This window comes from Monodon monoceros, unplaced genomic scaffold (genome assembly GCF_005190385.1).
Source record: "Monodon monoceros isolate NGI ecotype Baffin Bay Population unplaced genomic scaffold, NGI_Narwhal_1 Super_Scaffold_7, whole genome shotgun sequence".
In the NCBI taxonomy this organism is placed as follows: Eukaryota; Metazoa; Chordata; class Mammalia; order Artiodactyla; family Monodontidae; genus Monodon; species Monodon monoceros.
In genome coordinates, this window is record NW_021703784.1 from 23,732,870 (window position 1) to 23,754,516 (window position 21,647).

General features: G+C 35.2%; 1 protein-coding gene across 2 annotated transcripts in view; it reads left to right on the forward strand.

Moving 5' to 3' along the window:
• The window catches only part of LOC114886955 (protein NPAT), a 52,402-nt gene extending 30,987 nt beyond the window's left edge, over positions 1-21,415 (forward strand). The window contains exons 7-18 of one of the 2 annotated variants that reach the window (XM_029208150.1): positions 600-681; positions 1,649-1,736; positions 2,455-2,546; positions 2,628-2,715; positions 8,283-8,379; positions 9,002-9,130; positions 11,306-12,976; positions 14,829-14,944; positions 15,017-15,125; positions 17,064-17,124; positions 17,226-18,381; positions 19,798-21,415. In XM_029208150.1, the coding sequence (XP_029063983.1) occupies positions 600-681; positions 1,649-1,736; positions 2,455-2,546; positions 2,628-2,715; positions 8,283-8,379; positions 9,002-9,130; positions 11,306-12,976; positions 14,829-14,944; positions 15,017-15,125; positions 17,064-17,124; positions 17,226-18,381; positions 19,798-19,875 (3,767 nt within the window). In that variant the 3' untranslated portion in view covers positions 19,876-21,415. The remainder of the gene's footprint in view (positions 1-599; positions 682-1,648; positions 1,737-2,454; positions 2,547-2,627; positions 2,716-8,282; positions 8,380-9,001; positions 9,131-11,305; positions 12,977-14,828; positions 14,945-15,016; positions 15,126-17,063; positions 17,125-17,225; positions 18,382-19,797) is intronic. The other variant, XM_029208151.1, reaches the window with a different exon arrangement.
• The last annotated feature ends 232 nt before the right edge of the window (positions 21,416-21,647 follow it).

Here is a 21,647-nt window from a genome sequence, read left to right on the forward strand (position 1 = left end):
TTCCATCTCTACCTGTTGAAAATCCTGCATATTCCTGGCTGAATCTTAGAGCTAGGGATAAACTTAGAGATCATCTGATACTTCTTGCTTCTTATATACTTGAAATTATTATAAACACATGATATTAAGGGGCAAAAGTCTAGTTAATAACAGAGTTGGGGTTAGAACTGAGGTGCCACCTCTCAGTTCTTAGACCAATCTGTTTTCTCTTCTGCACAGGTAAAATGTATTGACATCCACTATGCTCTCCCTTATTTCCATCTTTTCTCCATCCTCTTTAACACCTCTGGGTAAAAACACTTACCCAGTACACTTAGTTTATACTTCTTATAATTATTCTGTTCTGCCATGATATTTTTTGTTGAGACTATTCTGTATACTGTACTTTGTATTTTATCATAAAACCTTAAGTCACAGAGACTATGTTTTATATATCTTAATATATTCTACTGTGCCTTGCACAGAGTAGGCACTCAGTGTATACTAACTGAATTTAATATAAAATAATAATCACTTTGTAGTGCTATTTATTTCATTAATGCAAGTATAGAAAACTATTCAGTTTCCTTGACTTACTGCTTTGTTCTCTTGAAATACAGCTGGAGAGGCTTTAAATATCATTCCTGGTCCTCAGGAAAGGAAAACTCATGCCAGTTTAATGTCTCCTGGTAGACGCAAAAGGTAAATGCCTTTTAAAAGGACAAGTTCCCAATAACCTTCCAAAAAAAAAAATTACACCAGGATATTTACATTGTGAATAAGGTAACAAGATTGCATTAAGTACTTGAGACTATTTACTATTATATCCATTTCAAAACACTTTTTTTTTCCCACAGTCTATCCTCCCTGAAAACAGGTTGTGTTTTATAATCACTGACCTATTCACTGTTTCATTAGAAATATATTTTTTCTATAGTGGTATATAGAAAGGCATATCTTAAAATTGATGTTAACTCAGATTTTTTGAAATAAGCATTCTTTTAAACAAATATAAATAATATCTGCATGTTTTAAGGTCTACAAACACATATTTAAAGTTCTAAATCCATGGTTAAAAACTCTTCTCAGGGACATTCTCTGAGAAAAGTTTCTTTCTGTCCTATTTAGCCCATGTGTCTTTGTTTGAAGGATATTTCATAAAAGAGAGATAATAGTTTAAAATGTTTTTTCTGTTTTCTCAACTGCCATGCCATGGGTATTTTTGTTGGAATTTTTACTGTTGATTGTCTCTCAAGTCTGACCTCATCCTCCTTTATGGCAAGGTTTCTCACTTAACCACCTAAAACAATAGAACTACTATAATAGTATCTAACATTTATAAGAACCTTGACCTTTTTATAAAGTCTTTACATATACTTTATTGAATTCTTTCATAAACCCAATAATGCAGTTGGTTTTATCCCATTATAGAGTGGGTCAGAGGGTACCTTGCTACAGACCATATAGCTAATAAGTAATAAAGCTAAGCCTCAAATTCATTTCTTAATTCAAGTCTATTAATGCTTTTCAACTCAACTGCCCTTTGTTCCTACCACAAATAGAGAAAATATCTTTTCCACCATGATCTTAAGATTAGTCTTCACATGTAATTATCATTGAATTGGTTATTCATACTAGTTAAAAGACAGGCTTTTAAAATGTGTTTCAGTGAATCTCAAAGGAAAAGTATCACTTTGTCTGGACCTCATTCAACAATACGGAATTTCCAGGATCCAAATACATTTGCAGTAGAAAAAGTAAGTGACCTTCCCAAACTTTGCAACTTAAGATATTCCTGAGTTTATAACTATTGATATATACACAAATATATATATATATATATATATATGTATGTATGTATGTATGTATATTTAGATTATGTGTGTGTTTGTGTGTGTGTGTAAAATACAGTATTTCTATAAGACTTCAGTAGAGGGAGTTCCCTGGCAGTCCAGTGGTTAGGACTCCGTGCTTCCACTGTAGGGGTTCAATCACTAGTTGGGGAACTAAGATCTTGCAAGCCGTGCAGCATGGCCAGAAAAAATACTGTGGTAGAATTGCCTTGGGATAGACTGTAGTGAAATTTAACAGTAGCAGATAGTCCAGTCAGAATAGATAACATGTGCAAATGCACCAGGTAAGAAACAGAAGTGTGTTTACGAAACTGTAAATACATCATTGTTGCTGGATTATGCAATATAATAGGGCATTTTTCCTAGAATAGAGACAGGTTATTAAAAATCTTGTGTGAAAAGCTAAAGAGTTTGGAACTGTATTTTGTAGTCAGTGAAGAAAGAGTTGGTGAAGGATCTGTGAAAACCCTTGTAAGTCAGGTGTTAATATCGAGGGAGCCACCATAACTTTTTGAGTTTCCACCTAGATTTATTAAAACTATCCAGCTTCCATTGATTCTTTTTAAATAAATAACATAATACTCTATCCTATGCTTTTGCTAATATTGACTTTGTTTTCCAGCAAATGGTTATTGAAAATGCTCGAGAAAAAATATTAAGCAACAAATCTCTTCAAGAAAAGCTTGCAGAAAACATTAATAAATTTTTGACTAGGTAAGCCGTTTGTGTTTAAAATATCTAATTGTTTTTGCCTAATTGAGAACTATGCTAAAAATTTTCCTTTCTGTATTACAGTGACAACAATATTGCTCAAGTACCTAAGCAAACAGATAGCAACCCTAGTGAACCAGAGACTTCAATTGATGAACTCCTGGGACTTCAGGTATGGGTAAGGGTGTGTGTGTGTTTGTGTGTGTGTAGGACATATATTCATAGTTAAAACTGATGATATTCTTGTTTCATTTCAAAACCATTACTAACAGATGTATAAAATGATTTAAAATAATAATTAAAATATAAATTTCCTTCATTATCCAAATGTAATCTGTTCCTGAAAATGTGTTAGTGAATTTTCAAGGTCAAAATTGCGGTTTTACGTAAGGTAGATAGCTAGTGGGAAGCAGTCGCATAGCACAGGGATATCAGCTCGGTGCTTTGTGACCGCCTGGAGGGGTGGGATAGACAGGGTGGGAGGGAGGAAGACGCAAGAGGGAAGAGATATGGGAACATATGTATATGTATAACTGATTCACTTTGTTATAAAGCAGAAACTAACACACCATTGTAAAGCAATTATACCCCAATAAAGATGTTAAAAAAAATTGTGGTTTTATTCCAATTTTATTGAAAAATAATTGATATCTCTCACTATATAAGTTTAAGGCATACAATATGATGATTTGATTTACATATATTCAAATTGTGTTATTTAGATGGTAAATGTAATAAGACATTCCTAACCATCTAATAACTAACCAACTCTTCCATATAACAATAAAACACTTTTCCTGTATCCATACAACAATGTCATGTATTTCTTAGTATTTAATAATTAAAAATTCATTAGTGGTTATATTTTTGTGCAGTAAGCAGTACTGTACAGTGTATACAAAATAAATTACATTTCTTCTGCACCTGCTACAAACTGTATAAAAATATAAATACACAATGAAATAATATGTTAAAGATACATGATGAATCCAAGTAATATTGAACAAAATAAAATGAACAAGACACTTTAAAAAAGAAAAGATACTAACTAAATGAATAATTGTCTGTGAGATTTATTGCTAAGAGAAGGAAGATAGGGGCTATAGTCACTTGCTATTCAGTGAGAGTGAAGATGAAAGAGGGTGAGCTGGTAAAAGAAGAATTTAACAATATGAGTTTTAAGATTTGTCCAGGTGCAAATACCTTTTTGAAGAACAGCTGAGATTTTGGCTATTGCATAGCCTTTTGCTTGGACTCTCAGATAATACATTCAGTTTTGTTGCTGTGCCACAAAATGAATTCATTATAATGAATTTATGGTAGTAGTTTTCTTTCAGATGATGAATTCTGGGTGAAACCACTGAGGTTTTTTTTCTTTTTGTCAGTTCCTTCAGAATACTATAAAAAAAAATTTTTTGGATACATTTTCCCAAAGTGAAATTCAGTAAATTTAAGAAAACATGACAAGCTTTTGAAAGCAACCTTTAAATTATTTAGCAGTCTTCTTTAAAAAACTTCTCCTGTCTTAATGTTCAACATATCCCCTGTTCTAAATTTTATAACCTTCAACTCCTTACTTATATTTTCTCCACAAAATAATTAGGTACTTACCATAATCAAGACACTCTTAGATACTGTGAGAGATTATAAGAAAATGAAGACACAACACTGTGTTCATGGTGTTCATAATATTGTATATTGGGGAAAAGTTAAAAATTCAGATTTCAGTAACTTTGAAAGTACAGCAGTACATAATGCCCAATGGAGTAGTATATACATAAGCTTCACTAAGAGAACAGAGCCAGTTGTACAAATAGGTGAATTTTTAAAATGTTTTTACGCATCTTTGTGTCCTTGGGGTAGGCAAGATTTCTTTGGCTACACAAATCGCTGTGTTTTTTTTTTAAGACTTCTGTAAAATTCAAAATATCCGTTTGTTAAAAGCATCATTAAAATTAAAAGGCAAACCACCAACATGTATTCCAAGATTCCTTCAATTCTGATTTTTAAAGTTTAGACTCTAATAAGAAATTTACTAGAAAAATGTGTTTCTTCAGCAGTAACTTTTGTAAGAGGGTATGCACCAGTTCATAGTTTGATTAACATTGGATTGTTGGCTCTTGACATTATTTATATTACTGTAAATTTTTAAGTCCATCGATACAGAAATAATTTGTTCAAGCTCCTGGCTTTCTCCTAAATCACATTTCATCAAGAATTATTGATGTTCTCTGTATATCTTCATTGTCAAGGTTAACTGGTTCTTTAACTTCAAGTTTCTCTTTTCATTTTATGGCCATTTTTACTTTAAAAATCCAAGTTTTTAATCACTTCATGAGAGTTCCACCTTACCTCTTGCTCCACATGAATTTTCTATCCCTTGGGATCCAAATGTATGCTTCACCAAAATTGAAGAAAATATAGCATTGCAGAAGGATTTACAGATAAGTTTGTCATTCCATTTAAATCATATTGATCTCCAAAAAAGTTCAAATGTTCATAAACATGGAAATTAATTCAATAGTAAAGAAATACAAATTAAGACAACAGATTACTTTTATGTCTTAGACTGATAATGCTTAAAAATTGATATTGCCCATTATAGGTAAGAGCATGTACATTGTTACATAGAACAGAACAAGCATTCCTTTTTATTTTTGATGGTGATACCATTTTATTCATTGCTATTTACCAATAAAACTGATAATTAGTATTACCTATCCTTTCAGTTTATATATACATAAATTATTTTTCTTTTTTTAATTTATTTATTTTTATACAGCAGGTTCTTATTAGTTATCTATTTTATACGTATTACTGTATATATGTCAATCCCAATCTCCCAATTCATCCCACCACCACCACCCCACCTCCTACCCCCACCCCCCTCCCCGCTTTCCCCCCTTGGTGTCCATACATTAGAACAAGCATTCTATACAACTTTTCTGCAAGGCTTCTTGACAGGATTTCTCAAAATTTTAAATGTATATATTGTTTGACCTAGTAATTTCACTGATAAAATTAATCCCAAAGAATGAACAAATGCCTGGATAAAGATTTTCACGTATTATTTACCATAACTGAAAATTAGAAAAAATGCAAATGTACAAAAGTGAGAATTGGCTAAATGTGGCAGAGTTATGTAAACAAAAGAGTTCTTTCCCTTTAGAAGGATAGTGGGTTAAACGTTTAGTTTTGTACCCTACTAAAAAGACAGTATAGGGAATTTTTAAAAAGCATAAACCCACAGGGGCTTCCCTGGTGGCACAGTGGTTAAGAATCCACCTGCCAGCGCAGGGAACACGGATTCAAGCCCTGGTCTGGGAAGATCCCACATGCCGTGGAGCAGCTAAGCCCGTGTGCCACAACTACTGAGCCTACACTCTAGAGCCCGTGAGCCACAATTGCTGAGCTCACGTGCCACAACTACTGAAGCCTGCATGCCTAGAGCCCGTGCTCTGCAACAAGAGAAGCCACCGCAATGAGAAGCCTGCACACCACAGTGAAGAGTAACCCCTGCTCGCCGCAACTAGAGAAAGCCCGAGCACAGCAACGAAGACCCAACACAGCCAAAAATAAATTTAAAAAAAGAAAAAAAAGAAAAAAGCATAAACCCACAAGGACAGAGAAAGAATTTTTTAGAATTTGAAATGGACAGGTGGTACCTGACTTAGCAGACCCAGGATTCTAAGCCAGTAAACGCAAAGTTCAGGTAAAAGCCACTTTACAAAACACTTGACTCTAGTACCTCTGAAAGTAAACGTAAAGATAGGGCTACAAACAGGATGATAAGGTGTAAAGTTTAGGAAGTATATAGTTAAACTCGATATCTTTTCCCCATTTACACTGTTCCTCAGAAACACTACTTCAGCCATAAACTGTCCCAGCAAGAAATCTAACTCACTCAAATAAGAAAAACTAAAAATACAGATGGTTCTGTAATTATTCTACAGCTTAGACTATAGTTGACAAGGTCCCTGCCTCCTTATTGGCACAGGGTTTAAAGACAGCTTTTGGCATGCTCCTTTTAAGTGTGAGCACATAAACAAGGATTGTCCAACATTTGAAAGAAGTATTTAAAATGAAGAGACAGGGACTTCCCTGGTGGTCCAGTGGTTAAGACTTTGCTTCCATTGCAGGGGGTGCGGCTTCTATCCCTGGTTGGGGAACTAAGATCCCCCATGCCATGCGGCACAGCCAAAACTTTAAAATTTTTAAAATAATAAAATGAAGAAACCAAAACAGATAAAAAGAGTGAGGTAGATCTATATTGAAGGCCCTAGAAAGCAGTGTACAACAAACTTATGTGAAGAAAGCAGGTTAAACAACATTATTAAACCAATCTCATAGAAAAAGAGGTCAGAAGTGGAGGAATTGGATAAAGGTGGTCAAAAGGCACAAACTTCCAGTTATAAAGTAAATAAGTACAGGGGATGCAGTGTACAACATAATGACTATAGTTAACACTGCTGTATGGTATACAGTTAACCCTTGAACAGCTTGGGGTTAGGGGTGCTAACTCCACATGCAGTCAAAAACCCACTTAAACCAAGGGGGAAGGGGGGTTGGGATAAACTGGGAGATTGGGATTGACATATATACACTATTGATACTATGTATAAAATAGATAACTAATGAGGACCTACTGTGTAGCACAGGGAACTCTACTCAGTGCTCTGTGGTGACCTAAATGGGAAGGAAATCCAAAAAAGGGGATATATGTATACATATAGCTGATTCACTTTGCTGTACAGTATAAACTAACAATATAGTAAAGCAACTATACTCCAGTAAAAATAAAATTTTTTTTAAAACCCACTTAAAAGTTTACAGTCAGCCCTCCATGTATCCTGTTCTGCAAGTGCAGATTCAACCAACCTTGGATCTTGTAGTGCTGTAATACATATTTATTGAAAAAGTTCTGCATATGAGTGGACGGACCTGCACAGTTCAAACCTATGTTGTTCAAGTGTCAACAGTATTTGAAAATTAAGAGAGCAGCATATCCTGGGGCTTCCCTGGTGGCGCACTGGTTGGGAGTCCACCTGCTCATGTAGGGGACACGGTTCAAGCCCTGGTCCGGGAGGATCCCCCATGCCGCAGAGCAACTAGGCGTGGGCACCACAACTACTGAGCCTGTGCTCTAGAGCCTGTGCTCCGCAACAAGAGAAGCCAGCACAATGAGAAGCCCACACCGCAACTAGAGAAAGCCCACGCACAGCAACGAAGACCCAACACAGCCAAAAATAAATAAATTTTTAAAAATAATAAAAATAGCATATCCTAAGAGTTCTCACAAGGAAAAAAATATTTTTTTCTTTTTCTCTCTTTTTTAAATATGTATATGAGATGATGGATATTAACTAAGCTTATTTTGGTATTATTTCACAATGTATGTAGGTCAGGTCATTATGCTGTACACCTTAAACTTACACAGTGGTGTGTGTCAAGTAATAAAGAACATTATAGCATGGTTTTATTCTATATTTTATTTTAATGTTTGGGGATATAGTCACCAAAGTGATTAATTAGTGGTATTAGGGAGCATTCACTTTCTATTTTCTAGTCTTCCTGTTTTAATTTGTTTTAAGTGAATAGTGTTACAATCAGAAGAAATTTTCTTGGAAGGGAATACTACATAAAAGGTACAAAATATCAGATATCCTCTAATTGCTTTGCTGGTATTAAACCATACTAATTCAATTAGGATCACTTTTTGTTTGTTTTTTGTTTTTGCAGAGTGAAATCCACATGTCTGAAGAAGCTATACAGGATATATTGGAACAGACAGAATCCGATCCAGCATTTCAGGCACTCTTTGATCTATTTGACTATGGTAAGTAGAACATTTCTATCAAAGCAGTTAGGAGAAAAAAGTTTCTCCAATTTCTCTGGAGAAACAGCTTAAACAGAGTAAAACAACATTTCCCAGAGCATCTGGAAAAAAGTTCCTATTTTCATTAAAGCAAACATGGATATGAAAGAGTTTTTTTGTTGCTTTTTTGTTTTATTTTTTTCTTAAAGATACTTTAGCTGTAAAAATAAAGAACAGTTTTGGGGGTGAGGGGGGTTAGTTGTGGGCAGTTTTGCCAGTCATCAAAAATGTGTTGAGGTCTACTCCTATACATATATTATACTAAACACAGTTGGATAATACAAGAGGAATAAAAAGATTTGTCTATTGCCCTCCCTCTTATGGCCTAGTGCAGTAGTTCTCAAAGTGTAGTCTCCAAACCAGCAGACCAGCATTGTCTGAGAACATGTTAAAAATGCACTGGTCTAGTGGAAAAATCATACTTGTCAATGATATATAAGGCAACATGTTAAAAACTATACTTAAAGGACTATAATTAAGACCAAACTTTAACATTTGCTTGACCACTGTCAAGCTGTATTAATTGATGCTTATTTTTATTTTGGTCATTTAACCAATTGTTTCCCTATTCCCTTTTTAACAGGTAAAACAAAGAATAATAAAAATATATCACAAGGCATTTCCAGTCAGCATATGGAAACCAATCTCAATGTAGTCTTAGCAGGTGAAACTCATCTAGCAGTTAAAGGTTCTTTTGAAACAGGAGAATCTGGTAAGAATTTGATATTGTTAATATCAATCTAAATCCTAATATCAGTCTCAAAATCTCAAAGGCAGAAAATGTTGTTTAATTTGAAAGTTGTTCAAATTACCACATAGATCATTTTTGTGTTTCTAAGTTTTCTCTTCATTTAAAAAGAAAAAATTATTCCCACGCCTTTAGTACTTTGATTAAAAGGTGGATTTTTAGTACTCATTCCTTCATGATGCAGTAGACACGCACAAATTGGTGTTAATAGTGTTGACCAGTTCAACCTGTCTGTAACATTTAACGTAATTTTTTTGAGACACATATTCAGATCCCTAATGTGTAAGGTTGGTTTGTGGTATTAATCATCCAGCCTCGTAAGCAAGCTTAGCTGAGTGCTCAGTATCAATATCTCACTTATTTAGAGGAAATTGTATACTTGCTGATAGTCCTGAATTATGGGTTTTATGAGGTTTTAGGTTATATTCCTATGTGTCTACTAGTCAGTTCTTTATGTTTCTGCCTCCCATAGAGTACCAGTATGGCATATAATTGTCCCACAATAACTACTTATGAATGAGGGAGGGCAGTGAATATGTCTATCCTAGAGCTTTTAAATATTGGCCAAGTTTTTTTAAATTTCACTTTTGTGAAACATATGCAGAAGTGCACAATAAAAGTGTACTTTAGCTCATTGAATTATAATCAAGCAAATACCCACATAACCATCTCTAAAGTCAAAAAATAGAATACCGCCAGCACCACAAAAACATCTCTTCGTATCTCTTCGCAATCACTACTCCTTTCATCCCTGTTCCTCAAAGATAACCATTATCCTGGCTTCTCTCACATTATCTTGGCATCTTACACTTGCTAAACTTTATGCCTCTTTGGTACCACCTCTATCCATTTCTGTCTATGCCAAGCTATGCCACAATAATCTTTTCTGTTCATCTATTCTTAAATTCCATGACCCCTTCCAACTCCCTCAAAAGACTTCATGGCTTCCAAGTTTCACATCACGCCTTCCAAAAACCAGTTTTGGAATATCTCAGACTGTATTCCTATTTTGAGCCCTTTGCCTGTACCCAAACCCAATCCTCCATTTCTTAGGCTGAATTGTAGGAGGGCGTGTCTTTCTCATATATATTATGTGTGGAAGATTGTGCTTCAGATAAGCTCTACCCTGCACAAAATGAAATTTGAAATCCTATTTTCTCAGAAAGTCTCTTCCCACTTCGTTGAAACTGACTACCCCTGAATTTATGTGGCCTGTATATAATTTCCACTGGTTTCCCCACAATAAGGATTCACATGTGCTCCATACCCACTATTATTTTACCAGTGTCACATTAACAGAATTTTATGATAGTTGATATACATTTTTCTGGATTTTTCCCAATATTTTTCATATTGTTAATTGTTATTATTTTCTGTCCTAAACTGTGAATGATGTATGACACAGTATATCAGTATTTTCTCAAATGCCATTTCTTCTTTTTCCAACTATTAACACTTCTATTTGTCAAGATCTCCTCGTACAATAACACTTTCTCACATCCCATAGGCCAGAAGAGGTGCCTTTTGTTCCTATACTGCTATGGTTTTTGGCATGTTTCATTATGACTTTCTGTCCTATGTCTGCCTCCCTTAGACTGATATCACGAAGGGTGGAGGCTGGGTCATTCATCTTTGTATCCCAGTACTGGTCATGCGGTTGATCTTCAGTAAATGTGTAATAAATGTTAAAGTGTACACAATAACATCAAATGTTGATCATGCAAAATGTAATTGGCCCCATTTCACCTTCAAGAATATATCAGATGAAGTATGGTCATTAGAAATGGTAGAAGTTGAAAAGTCAGTTGTTTTGAAAAAACTATGTAGCCAGTTTTTTTTATATATTAGTACACATTAAATGTTCTTAAACATATATGCTTTTTCCTTCATTGTGTCATCTGTTTTCTAAAAAGCTTGAAAAACAATTTGGCACTTGTTAAAAAAGGCATCAGTAATAAGAAAAGTACCTGTAAGTGTTTTGATACTCAAAAAATGAGAGAGTGAGTTTATCAGACTTCCACTTGCCGGTATATCAAAGATTAGTTACTTCCTTGGCAAAACAGGTTTTATAGTAAAGATGACTACCTTAAAAGCTGTTACATACTCACCATATCTTTCCGCCATCCTAATATTTTGCAGATGATCAATCTGGTCAACCCCCATTTTGTACATCCTATCAAAATGAAGACACATCAAATGTTTTGAAGAATGGCAGCAACCATGATGAGCTTAGACAGGAAGCCCAGGAACATTTTTCCCAGATAGACTCTAGCGTCCAGAAAAAGGCCTTTAAAACAGTAGTATCTACTGAACAGAAGTGTAACCTTGATATCACCTTTGAGTCTGTGCCTAATTTGAATGACTTTAACCAAAGAGTAAATTCTGATGCTGAATGTAATCAGCATTGTGCTGAATTATACACCAGTCAGATGTCTACTGAAACTGAATTGGCTATGGAAGTTGAAAAGAATTCTTTGTCTCCAAGTGTGCAGAATGAATCTCGATTACAGCCTGATCAGTCTGATATACCAATAACTTCATTTGTTTCCCTTGGTGGTGAAACTAACAATGCGAACTTAATTCTCTCTGGAAAAACTTCTCAGCTTTTATCCCAAAATATTCCATTAACTGGAAAGCCATCTAAAAAAGGTCAATTTTGTGAAAGTTCTGACGATACAAGAAGACTTACAACTAATTTCCATGGTTCCAAGTCACCAGATTCTAGAGAAATTCACCAGAGTAAAATTGAAATTAATAATGTGTTACCAGTTGCATCACAGCAACTTTCAGATTGCCAAGATAATTCTTCACTTCAAAGTAAAATATTACCTGTGTCTGTTGAAGGTTCGGGTTTAACTATATCTGAACAAAAAGTAGAAATTCACCTTGGAGATTCAGTATCTTCAATTAAACAACCATCTAATGATTCATCATCTGTTAAGTTAAATCGTACAGATCATGAACCTCAGCCCTCCAAGTCTGAGAAAGTTGCTTTGGGTTCACAAGAGCCTTCATCTTCTGTAAAAGAAGATGGAGATAGTATTTTTCTATCTTTAGGTGAAAATAACTGTGAGGAAGTTACATTGATATCCCCAGAAGCTAATCCTATAGAAGATATACGTTCTCTTCCTTCAGAATCTGTGTGTTCTTCAGTGAGGGATTCTCACCCTGAGTCCCAGAATACTAGTGATAAACCTGCTGGCAACAAGTCAGCAGAGATAGATGCATCAAATATAGTCTCTCTCAAAATTATCATCAGTGATGATCCATTTGTTTCCTCAGATTCTGAACTTAACAGTGCTGTTTCTAGTATCAGTGGAGAAAACTTGCCAACTATAATTTTGTCTTCTCCTTCTAAATCACCTGCCAGAAATGCAGAATTAGTTAAATGCCTGTCTTCAGAAGAAACCACAGATGCTATCTCATTTGCTGAAGGAATTGGGGATTCAGCCTCAATGGAACAGAGCCTTTTAGCACTCAAACCTGAAGACTCTACAGTAAACAACACTCAGAATGAAGAGAGCATTGCTTTTTCAGCCAATGTTACGCCATGTGTTTCCAAGGATGGAGGATACATACAGTTAATGCCAGCTACAAGCACAACTTTTGGCAATTCAAATAACATTCTGATAGCTACTTGTGTAACTGATCCAACAGCCTTAGGAACAACTGTCAGTCAGTCAAATGTGGTGGTGTTGCCTGGAAATTCTGCACCTGTGACTGCTCAACCACCACCTCAGTTACAGACACCCCCAAGGTCAAACAGTGTATTTGCTGTCAACCAAGCTATGTCACCCAGCTTTTCACAAGGTAACTTTAGAACATATTGAAGTTCATTTCTCTGGAATGGGATCTAATTTCTCTTGTGTGTGCTGTTATTGACTAGAAGGTAATAAATCATGGATGAGAGTAAAAGAAAAGATTCAGAAATTTGTGATTATGGCTTCTCTTTACAGAATTAATTCAATCAAAATTTTTTTTAATCTGCTAAGCTATGGAATTCAGTGGTTTCATTTTTTATTTCTTTTTCTTTCCATAGTTCTCAATCCATGGCTAAGCTATCAATACAAGAAAAAGACGGGGGGGGAAGACTAATTCATCAAATAGCCATATACCTACTAAAACCCAGTGTTGTGGGAGATTTTTCTTAAATAGTTATTATAGTCTTAGTTTTCAAGGAATTTATTACCTATTTGGAAAGACTTTCAAGACACAACTTGAATTTCTCCCTGCATAATACCCTTTGTAATTTCTCACTATCTTCCACATTTGAAAATTGATCCCTGTCTTTAGAATTCTTTGTTTATAGGAGCACCTCTGGCATTTATTACATGCCATTTTATGTGTAGTTAGTGACTGACATGCCTGTCATAGTGGTCATTCTTGATTATATGTTCCTTGAAGGTGGAGTTTATGGCACATTCATCTACACTTCCTTAGATATTGATTCCCAAGCTCCTTTCCCCTCTTTCTTTTTTTACATTTAGGCATACAATTAAATCAGATTAAATATCAGCAATTAAGTATTAAGCCTGATGGATCTATTTCAAGTGCTGTTTAAAATAAGAAAGGAGGGATCAGAATTGGTAGAAAAGGTGGAACTTGAGCTGAAGCTTAGGTAGTATTTGGAGTAAAAGGAAGGGAATCTTAAGCAGTACAAGGATAGGTAGGTATTTGAGAGACTGAGGTAGGTGTTCAGGAAAGTGAGGAAATCAGCCTTACAGGAGAAGTTAATGAATTTATTAGGAAAAGATTAATTTACAGGGCAGGGTTAAATTATGATAGCCATAGACTATATTGTTGACCATGTAAACATTGTATTTTCTCCCACAGTTTTTACTGGTTGCTCACTTATCTGGACCCTTTCTGACAAATACCACTGAGATTATATTATAGTTTGGGGTTGTGAGTAAGTCTTAGACTGTCAATATTCAGTTTGGACCATTATTTTCTGGTAAAAGATTCAGACTTGAAACCTGCACTACCAATTTTTTGATCAATTTCACTATTCTTTCTAGAGGAATCAAGGTACAACTAAAATATGATCTCCAGGATGTAGAGTCTTATGCTTATTCATGATGTTTACTTTGACTAATTGCCATAAGAATAATATTCAGATTGACTTTTTCTTAATTTGTTAGCCTTGTTGTTGTCCCTAAATTAATTTTTTTAAAGGAGAGTAGATTATATGAAAAACTGATTATAATTATATAGGATTTATTTCAAATTAATAATTACTGGGGCTTCCCTGGTGGCGCAGTGGTTAAGAATCCGCCTGCCAATACATGAGACACGGGTTCGAGCCCTGGTCCAGGAAGATCCCACATGCTGCGGAGCAACTAAGCCCATGCGACACAACTCCTGAGCCCACATGCCACAACTACTGAAGCCTGCACGCTCTAGGGCCCGTGCTCCACAACAAGAGAAGCCACTGCAATGAGAAGCCCATGCACTGCAACGAAGAATAGCCCCCGCTTGCCGCAACTAGAGAAAAGCCTGCATGCAGCAACAAAGACCCAAGCAGACATAAATAAATAAATCAACAAATAAATAAATGTATTTATTTTAAAAAAACACAAAACCTTTAAAAATAGTAATAATTACTTTGGTGTCTTGTGTTTATTCCATTTTATTGAGAATTGTTGGTTGTTTTTTTTTTTAGGATCTGCCATTATAATTGCTTCTCCAGTCCAGCCTGTACTTCAGGGAATGGTGGGAATGATCCCTGTATCTGTGGTTGGACAGAATGGAAATACCTTTTCTGCTCCTCCTCGGCAGGTGAGATTTATGAACTGAAAATGGCTCGGTGCTGCTTTTCAAACAAAGTATAATTAATGGCTTCTCCTCCAGGTCCTTCATATGCCTTTGGCAGCACCTGTTTGCAATAGAAGTATCCCTCAATTCCCTATCCCTCCAAAATCTCTGAAGACTCAGGGACTAAGAAACAAGCCTTGTACAGGTACATTTTTAAGTTCATTCATGTCAGCTTAATGTGTGTGTACTCCTTTGTTTGCAGCAATATGACGGTATTTTTTTTTATTTTTTGGAATACTAATAACTTTCCTAACAGGTGGTTGTCCAACCTTTGCTTAAAGTTTTTTGCAGTGATTAAAAAAAGAAAAAGACAAATGGAACAAAACAGAGTTTAGAAAAAGACCGTGTATTTAGAAAAAGACGTGTATAGCAACTTGTACATAGTAGAGGTAATGTCAGAAGTCAGAAGGGATAGGGTGGTTTGTTTAGTAAATGAAACCATTGGCTATTATATATATTACAGGGAAAAAATAGATCTCTTCCTCACAACATATATAAAGGTATGAACTCCAAGATGATTAACACCTGAAAGTGAAAAGCAAAACAAATAATGAAAGAAAATGTAAGAGAATATCGAGATGATGCTGAGATAAAAGATTGCTTTTGAAAAATGAAAAAATTTGATAATGCTGACTACTCCAAAATTAAAGACTTAGTTCAGTAAAAGACAACATATACAAAGTAACACGAGATTTTCATTCATGAATGAAAATACTGATGAATGTTGTGGTGAGTTCTCAAACTTCTCTACCTCAGACTTCTCTATCTTCATGGGTGACAAAATGCCCATGTTGTTAACCTAACAACACCCTAACCCTCAGAATTGTTGACCCCTTTCATTTCTGAGTCTTTAATCTTCACTTCAGCCAACCTGTCCCATAGCTTTACCTTTAATTTTTCACTACTTGTTATTAGACCTATATAATTTATAATGGTCAATAAACTCTCTCAAAATACTTACATTTCTGTATATCCATTGAATCTCTCTTCAACCAATGAGAGCTCCTATTACTTGAATCCTTACCTTTACCTGAATTTTCACTTCCTTTCTGCATTCATTTCCTTCCCTATCCAGGCTAAACCCCACAATCCACCACATCAGCCACTTTTCCCAGTACTCTTATACACCTTCATATTCACATTCTTCTACCATATCCACTTAATACCCTCTAGCCCTGGATCTATCCAGCCAACCATTTCTCTGCCTTTACACCTGGGCTTCTTAGCATTGCTTTAGAAGTGATTCCATTCAATAACACTTAAAACTTTCTCACCCTCACTGCCACTTAGCAATTATTTTAAATGTCTACCTATCTTCTTTCTCTCCCATTCCTCCTTAATACTATTTCAGACTTACACAGGTCTTCTCAGATCTATCCAGTCAGCACTTTCCTCACTCTAGGCCAATGATTTTGATTTTTATGCTGCCAGAGTGACTTCCTAAAACAAATCTATTCATGCATCGTCCCTATTTAAAACTCTTAAGGATTCTCTATAAAACCTTTTGCATAATACCCAAGGTCCTACACGATATCATCTTTGCTTTCATTTCTGGCTTCATATCTTGCTGCCCTTCCACATAAACTCATATAAGTCCATGGAAATTAAAATATGGCTATTAAAAAATAATAATAATAAAATAAAATATGGCTATTAAAACTCCAGAGCATGCGCTCTGAGTGACATAGGCTTACAAACATGACAGTTAAATGGGCAGAATTTTTAAATAGGTATAATATAGTGTTTTCTTTAAGTAACTTTTTGGATCTAAGTAGTACCCTTAAATGCTATACTGAGCATACTAATTTGTAAATCAAAAGACTGGATTCATATTTCCCTGAAGTTAAAGCAAGTCATTTGCTCCATATTTATATTTCCTCAGTAACATGAATGAGTGATCGTCTCGTGTATATTACAAAGCTGCTTTTTTAGACCCAGTATGTGAAAGTATTTCATTTGTACATTAGCTATAGCTTAAATTTTTCTCATGGTGTCTGATACTGTGGTCTGTTCTGTTTTCTTTCAGAGAAATATACTTTCAGGAATGTTTTTCTTTTCTAATTAACTTAACTTATAATTCCAGGAAAACAGGTAAATAATTTGGTGGATTCATCAAGTCACTTAGTTGGATGTCATGTACAACGGTGAGCATAAAAGTAGTTTCTATCATAGAGTATTTGGATGCTCAAGTTAAAAGCATAAAGAATTTCTTTATGTTGCTAAGAAAAATTTTTTTTTCTTGTAGAACTGAAGTTCCTGACAAGAATATGGCCACAGATCTTGGGAAAAAATTGGAAGAAATAACAGTTCCCTTCTCAGTAGAAAGTATAGTTCCAACTAGCAAAACCTTTGAAAGCCACAGGCGTGTGCTCTGTTTTGATAGCACTGCTTCTCCTGTGGCGAATACACAGGGGACAAATCATAAGACGGTGTCCCAAAACAAAGAAAGGAATGACATTTCATTTTCTAATCTTGACTCACCCATTGTTTCCTCCACCTTAAAACCCCCTTCTAATAACGCTCTCAAAAGAGAGAGAGAGAAACCTCCTGTGCCTAAGATTTTATCTAAATCAGAAACTGCCATTAGCCGACATACCATAAAAGAAACTCAGTCAGAAAAGAAAGTTTCACCCACAGAAACTATACTTGAATCTTTCCATAAAGCAACAGCTAATAAGGAGAATGAACTATGCAGTGATGTGGAAAGGCAGAAAAATCCAGAAACTTCAAAACTGTCTAATGGGCAGCAAACTGGGGGTGTACGGAATGAGAAAACTATAGCTTCACTGCAAGAGCTAACCAGAAAACAAGGCACATCCTCAAACAGTAAAAATGTCATTTCAGTAGGTGCACCTGTGAAGGATTTAAAACAAGAACAAACCAAGTCTGCCAGTTCTTTGATTAACCCACTCACCAAGCATACCACAGAAATGTTACAAGATATTCAGTGGCATAGCCCAGTAAATAGACTCGCTGATAGTACTGATTTATCTGTACCCCGGACATCTGGCTCAGGAGCAGGGGAAAAACATAAAGAAGAACCTACAGATGTTATCAAGGTCCCTTCTAGTAGGCGTTATGGTGAAGAGAGTAGCACACCCAAAGTAATGGTCCCTCCTGTCACCCCAGACTTGCCCGCCTGCAGCCCTGCCAGTGAAACAGGGAGTGAAAACAGTGTAAACATGGCTGCCCATACATTAATGATTCTCTCCAGAGCAGCCATCTCTAGGACTACTTCAGCTACTCCTCTAAAAGACAATACACAACAATTTAGAGCATCTTCAAGGAGCACCACAAAAAAGCGGAAGATCGAGGAATTAGATGAGCGTGAACGACACTCCCGTACTTCTAATAAAAGTCTTGCAAATTCATCAATACCAATGAAAAAGAAGAAAATTAAGGCAAGTTTGAAAGTCTTAATTTCAAAACCACACCTTGCCCTTCCTTCAGTGCTCAGATTAAAGATCTCATCATTTTTTGCCATAGCTACCTAACTGAACATTTTGGTCAAGATAGCTTTGAATTTTGATTGACAAAATACATTCTCTAGGGCTTCCCTGGTGGCGCAGTGGTTGAGAGTCCGCCTTCCGATGCAGGGGACACGGGTTCATGCCCCGGTCCGGGAAGATCCCACATGCCACAGAGCTGCTGGGCCCGTGAGCCTGTGCTCCGCAACGGGAGAGGCCACAACAGTGAGAGGCCCACATACCGCAAAAAAAAAAAAAAAAAAAATTCTCTAGCAGTATCTCTCAGCCAGTGTGGTACTCAGAAGTTATCTAGATGAAACGTAGCATTTTCAAAACAGTTGCTAAGGCGTGTATTTATAAACATCTTCCTTGGGAAAAGGAGGTTTTTGTTTCTGTCATGGTAGGACCCAAGGTTTGGTGGGGAGAATGACATAACACATGAAAAATTGGGAAGCCATTATTGTGTATGGAATTACCAAGTGAAAACTGCTTTGCAACTCCTCCATCTTAGGTTTTTTCCACATGTCCTACCAGCTCTTCCATAGATTCTAATGTAAGTTAATGTGTTGGAGCAGTATAAAAATTAAATTTACCTGTTTCTTCTTTAACCACAGTTATCTGTAGGAAAGTAATGTAGGATTATCACTGATAAGTTAAAGCCATTTTTCCTAAATCTGTTTAGCCATTTAGTAAGTGGATTGAATAGAAAGGTTTAAAATGTCATACAGGAAGTATTGTCAGGGAAAGAATCTTGGCTCTGCTGCCTTGCAAGCCTAGGTTGAATCCTGCATCTCCTGCTTATTGGTTCTTGACTATTGTTAACCCAATAACATGAGTCTTAGCTGCATCATTTGACATGAGGTTACCACACATCTTACCCAATGGCTGTGAGGACTAAATGCAGTGTTTGTAAAGTGCCTAGAGTATGTTAAATGTTTGGAACTAGAAAAGTACCTGTTAACTCTTAAAATCTTAGTAAAGCTTTCTAAAGTTTACAGTTTAGCAATAATGACCACCTTATAAAAAGCATGTTCTCTCTTGTCTCATTCAACATTCATACACTCTGAATTTGTATAATGTCTTGTGCTCTAAAATAATGAAATATCATTGAAGTATATTTTATTAACCTTGGATTTATAAAAATTGTCTCTACTTCTCTGTATAACTAAAATGGTAATGAACTAAACTGTTTTGGCAAAAATTTTGGTAGTATATGAAAGTACCTGATAATGAGGGTCTATGTGACTTAATAAGAAAGCTAGCTTTTTGGCCTTGTTTGAGTTCAATATGTTAACTTAGGTTTATTTTTTCTTTCTTTCTTTCTTTTCTTTCTTTTTTTTTTTTTGACAGAAAAAGAAGCTACCCAGTTCATTTCCAGCTGGAATGGATGTGGACAAATTTTTGTTATCATTGCATTATGATGAGTAAATATTCTGAATATATAAGAACAGTAGCTATTTAAAACTACTATTCCTTAAACTATGAGTGTAGGGAATGAGATACTGACAGAATCTGAAAGCATGACCTGCACTTTCATTGTACTGAAATTTCACTTTATTTCTAAATCATGCTGTTTCTAAAGCAGCTTCCTAGTTTGTAAATAGCTTTACCTTGGTATATTTTTATTGTGGAAAAAACATTTGCAGAAATGTGAGTAAAGCCAATCTGCAAAACTGTATATCTTTGACAATTGTATATTGTAAATACTGTGTAAATCTTGTTGAAATAGAGCTTAAATCAACCTAATGTTCTTACATTGTATTTTTTGGCTTCTTATGATCTCTAATTCTGAGGCTTATTCATCTGGAATAGTTTCTCACTTTGAGTGGGAAAAGTATACTTTTCCTTATAAATTGCCTTCAGTAATTGTCCCACAAGATATCTGAAGACATAGCCACTAATTAGTACAAGAGTAATAATGAATTCAAATGGTAATAAAGTAACCAGAAATTAACAATTTGGGGTTTTTTCTAGAGTGAATACTTTGCCGCCCCTTCTTATAATTGCAGTAAAGATAATGTTCCTAAAATTGTACACTTTATTTCTTCTGGTTGTTCTGGTCTCTTTGTTTTAAAGAGAGAATTTTGTAAACCATTTGAGTGTTCTGATCTTTTGTTTATAACTTTTAAGATCTTTTACATAACTTTAAGCGTTTAGACTGTTGAGCCATAAAAAGTTTGGTTATGTAGTAGTTGAGATTTCTTGGTGTGTATATACTTTTCCCCTAAATACTGGGGATTTAAAGAACTGCACTAATTCATAGAACTTTTTACATGGTAGAGACCAATGCACATTTAATTTAAATCTTGTGTTCTATGTTAAAGCTTGTATGCAGGATTATCTTCTGTTGTCCTTTTAGAAAGCCATATCCATCATAAGATGTAAAAAGAGAAATCATAGTTTTCTATTTTAATTTAGTTTCTCCTAAAATGGGCTGTGTTACACTTGGATATAGCACGTTGTCTCTGTACCCCTTAAAGTATTATAGAGTTTCCCTCAGAAAGTCCTTAAGGAGAATGAAAGAGGTGCCTTCTCTGTATTAGACTCACACACATCAGTCAAGTTGAAGAATTGGTTTAAACCTTTAAATGAGTACAGAAATTATAATTCGTACCAATTGTGCCTAGATATTAAAGTATGTTCTCTTAAGTGCTTTCTGTTTTGTTAAATATCAGTATACTAAGGGTTTTTTCTGCAGGTGTACATATTTATGAGTCATTTTCCTCAACCATTATTTTTTTTAATACTGGGCCTTTAAAAAACTAAATCCATCACTACATTTCTCAATGTGGAAATCACGTCTTACTAGCTGAACCTTACTGCAGAAATTTGTGTTGTAATAAATTTTTATGATGTGGCAGTGGTCTGTTCCTAAGGAACCAGGAATTAGTACAGTTAATGTTTATTTAACTCAGCTTGATACTGTACTACAGTTAGGTTTGAATAAATATTTTCATTAACTTCAAAAGTTTGAATTCCTTCATATTGGCAATCATTCTCTTTTAGATACTTTGAAGAAATTCCTTTGCAAGTCAATTCTTGTTTTCGGAAGTTTACATAATGCTGAAAATTATAGATTTTCTTCTCATTCAGTTAATTTGTATGTGCTAAGGATTCATATACAAATAAAATAAGCTCACTTTCTTCAGGATTCTTAGTTCACTAGCCAGGAGCCACTAGATATAGTCCAAAGACAACTT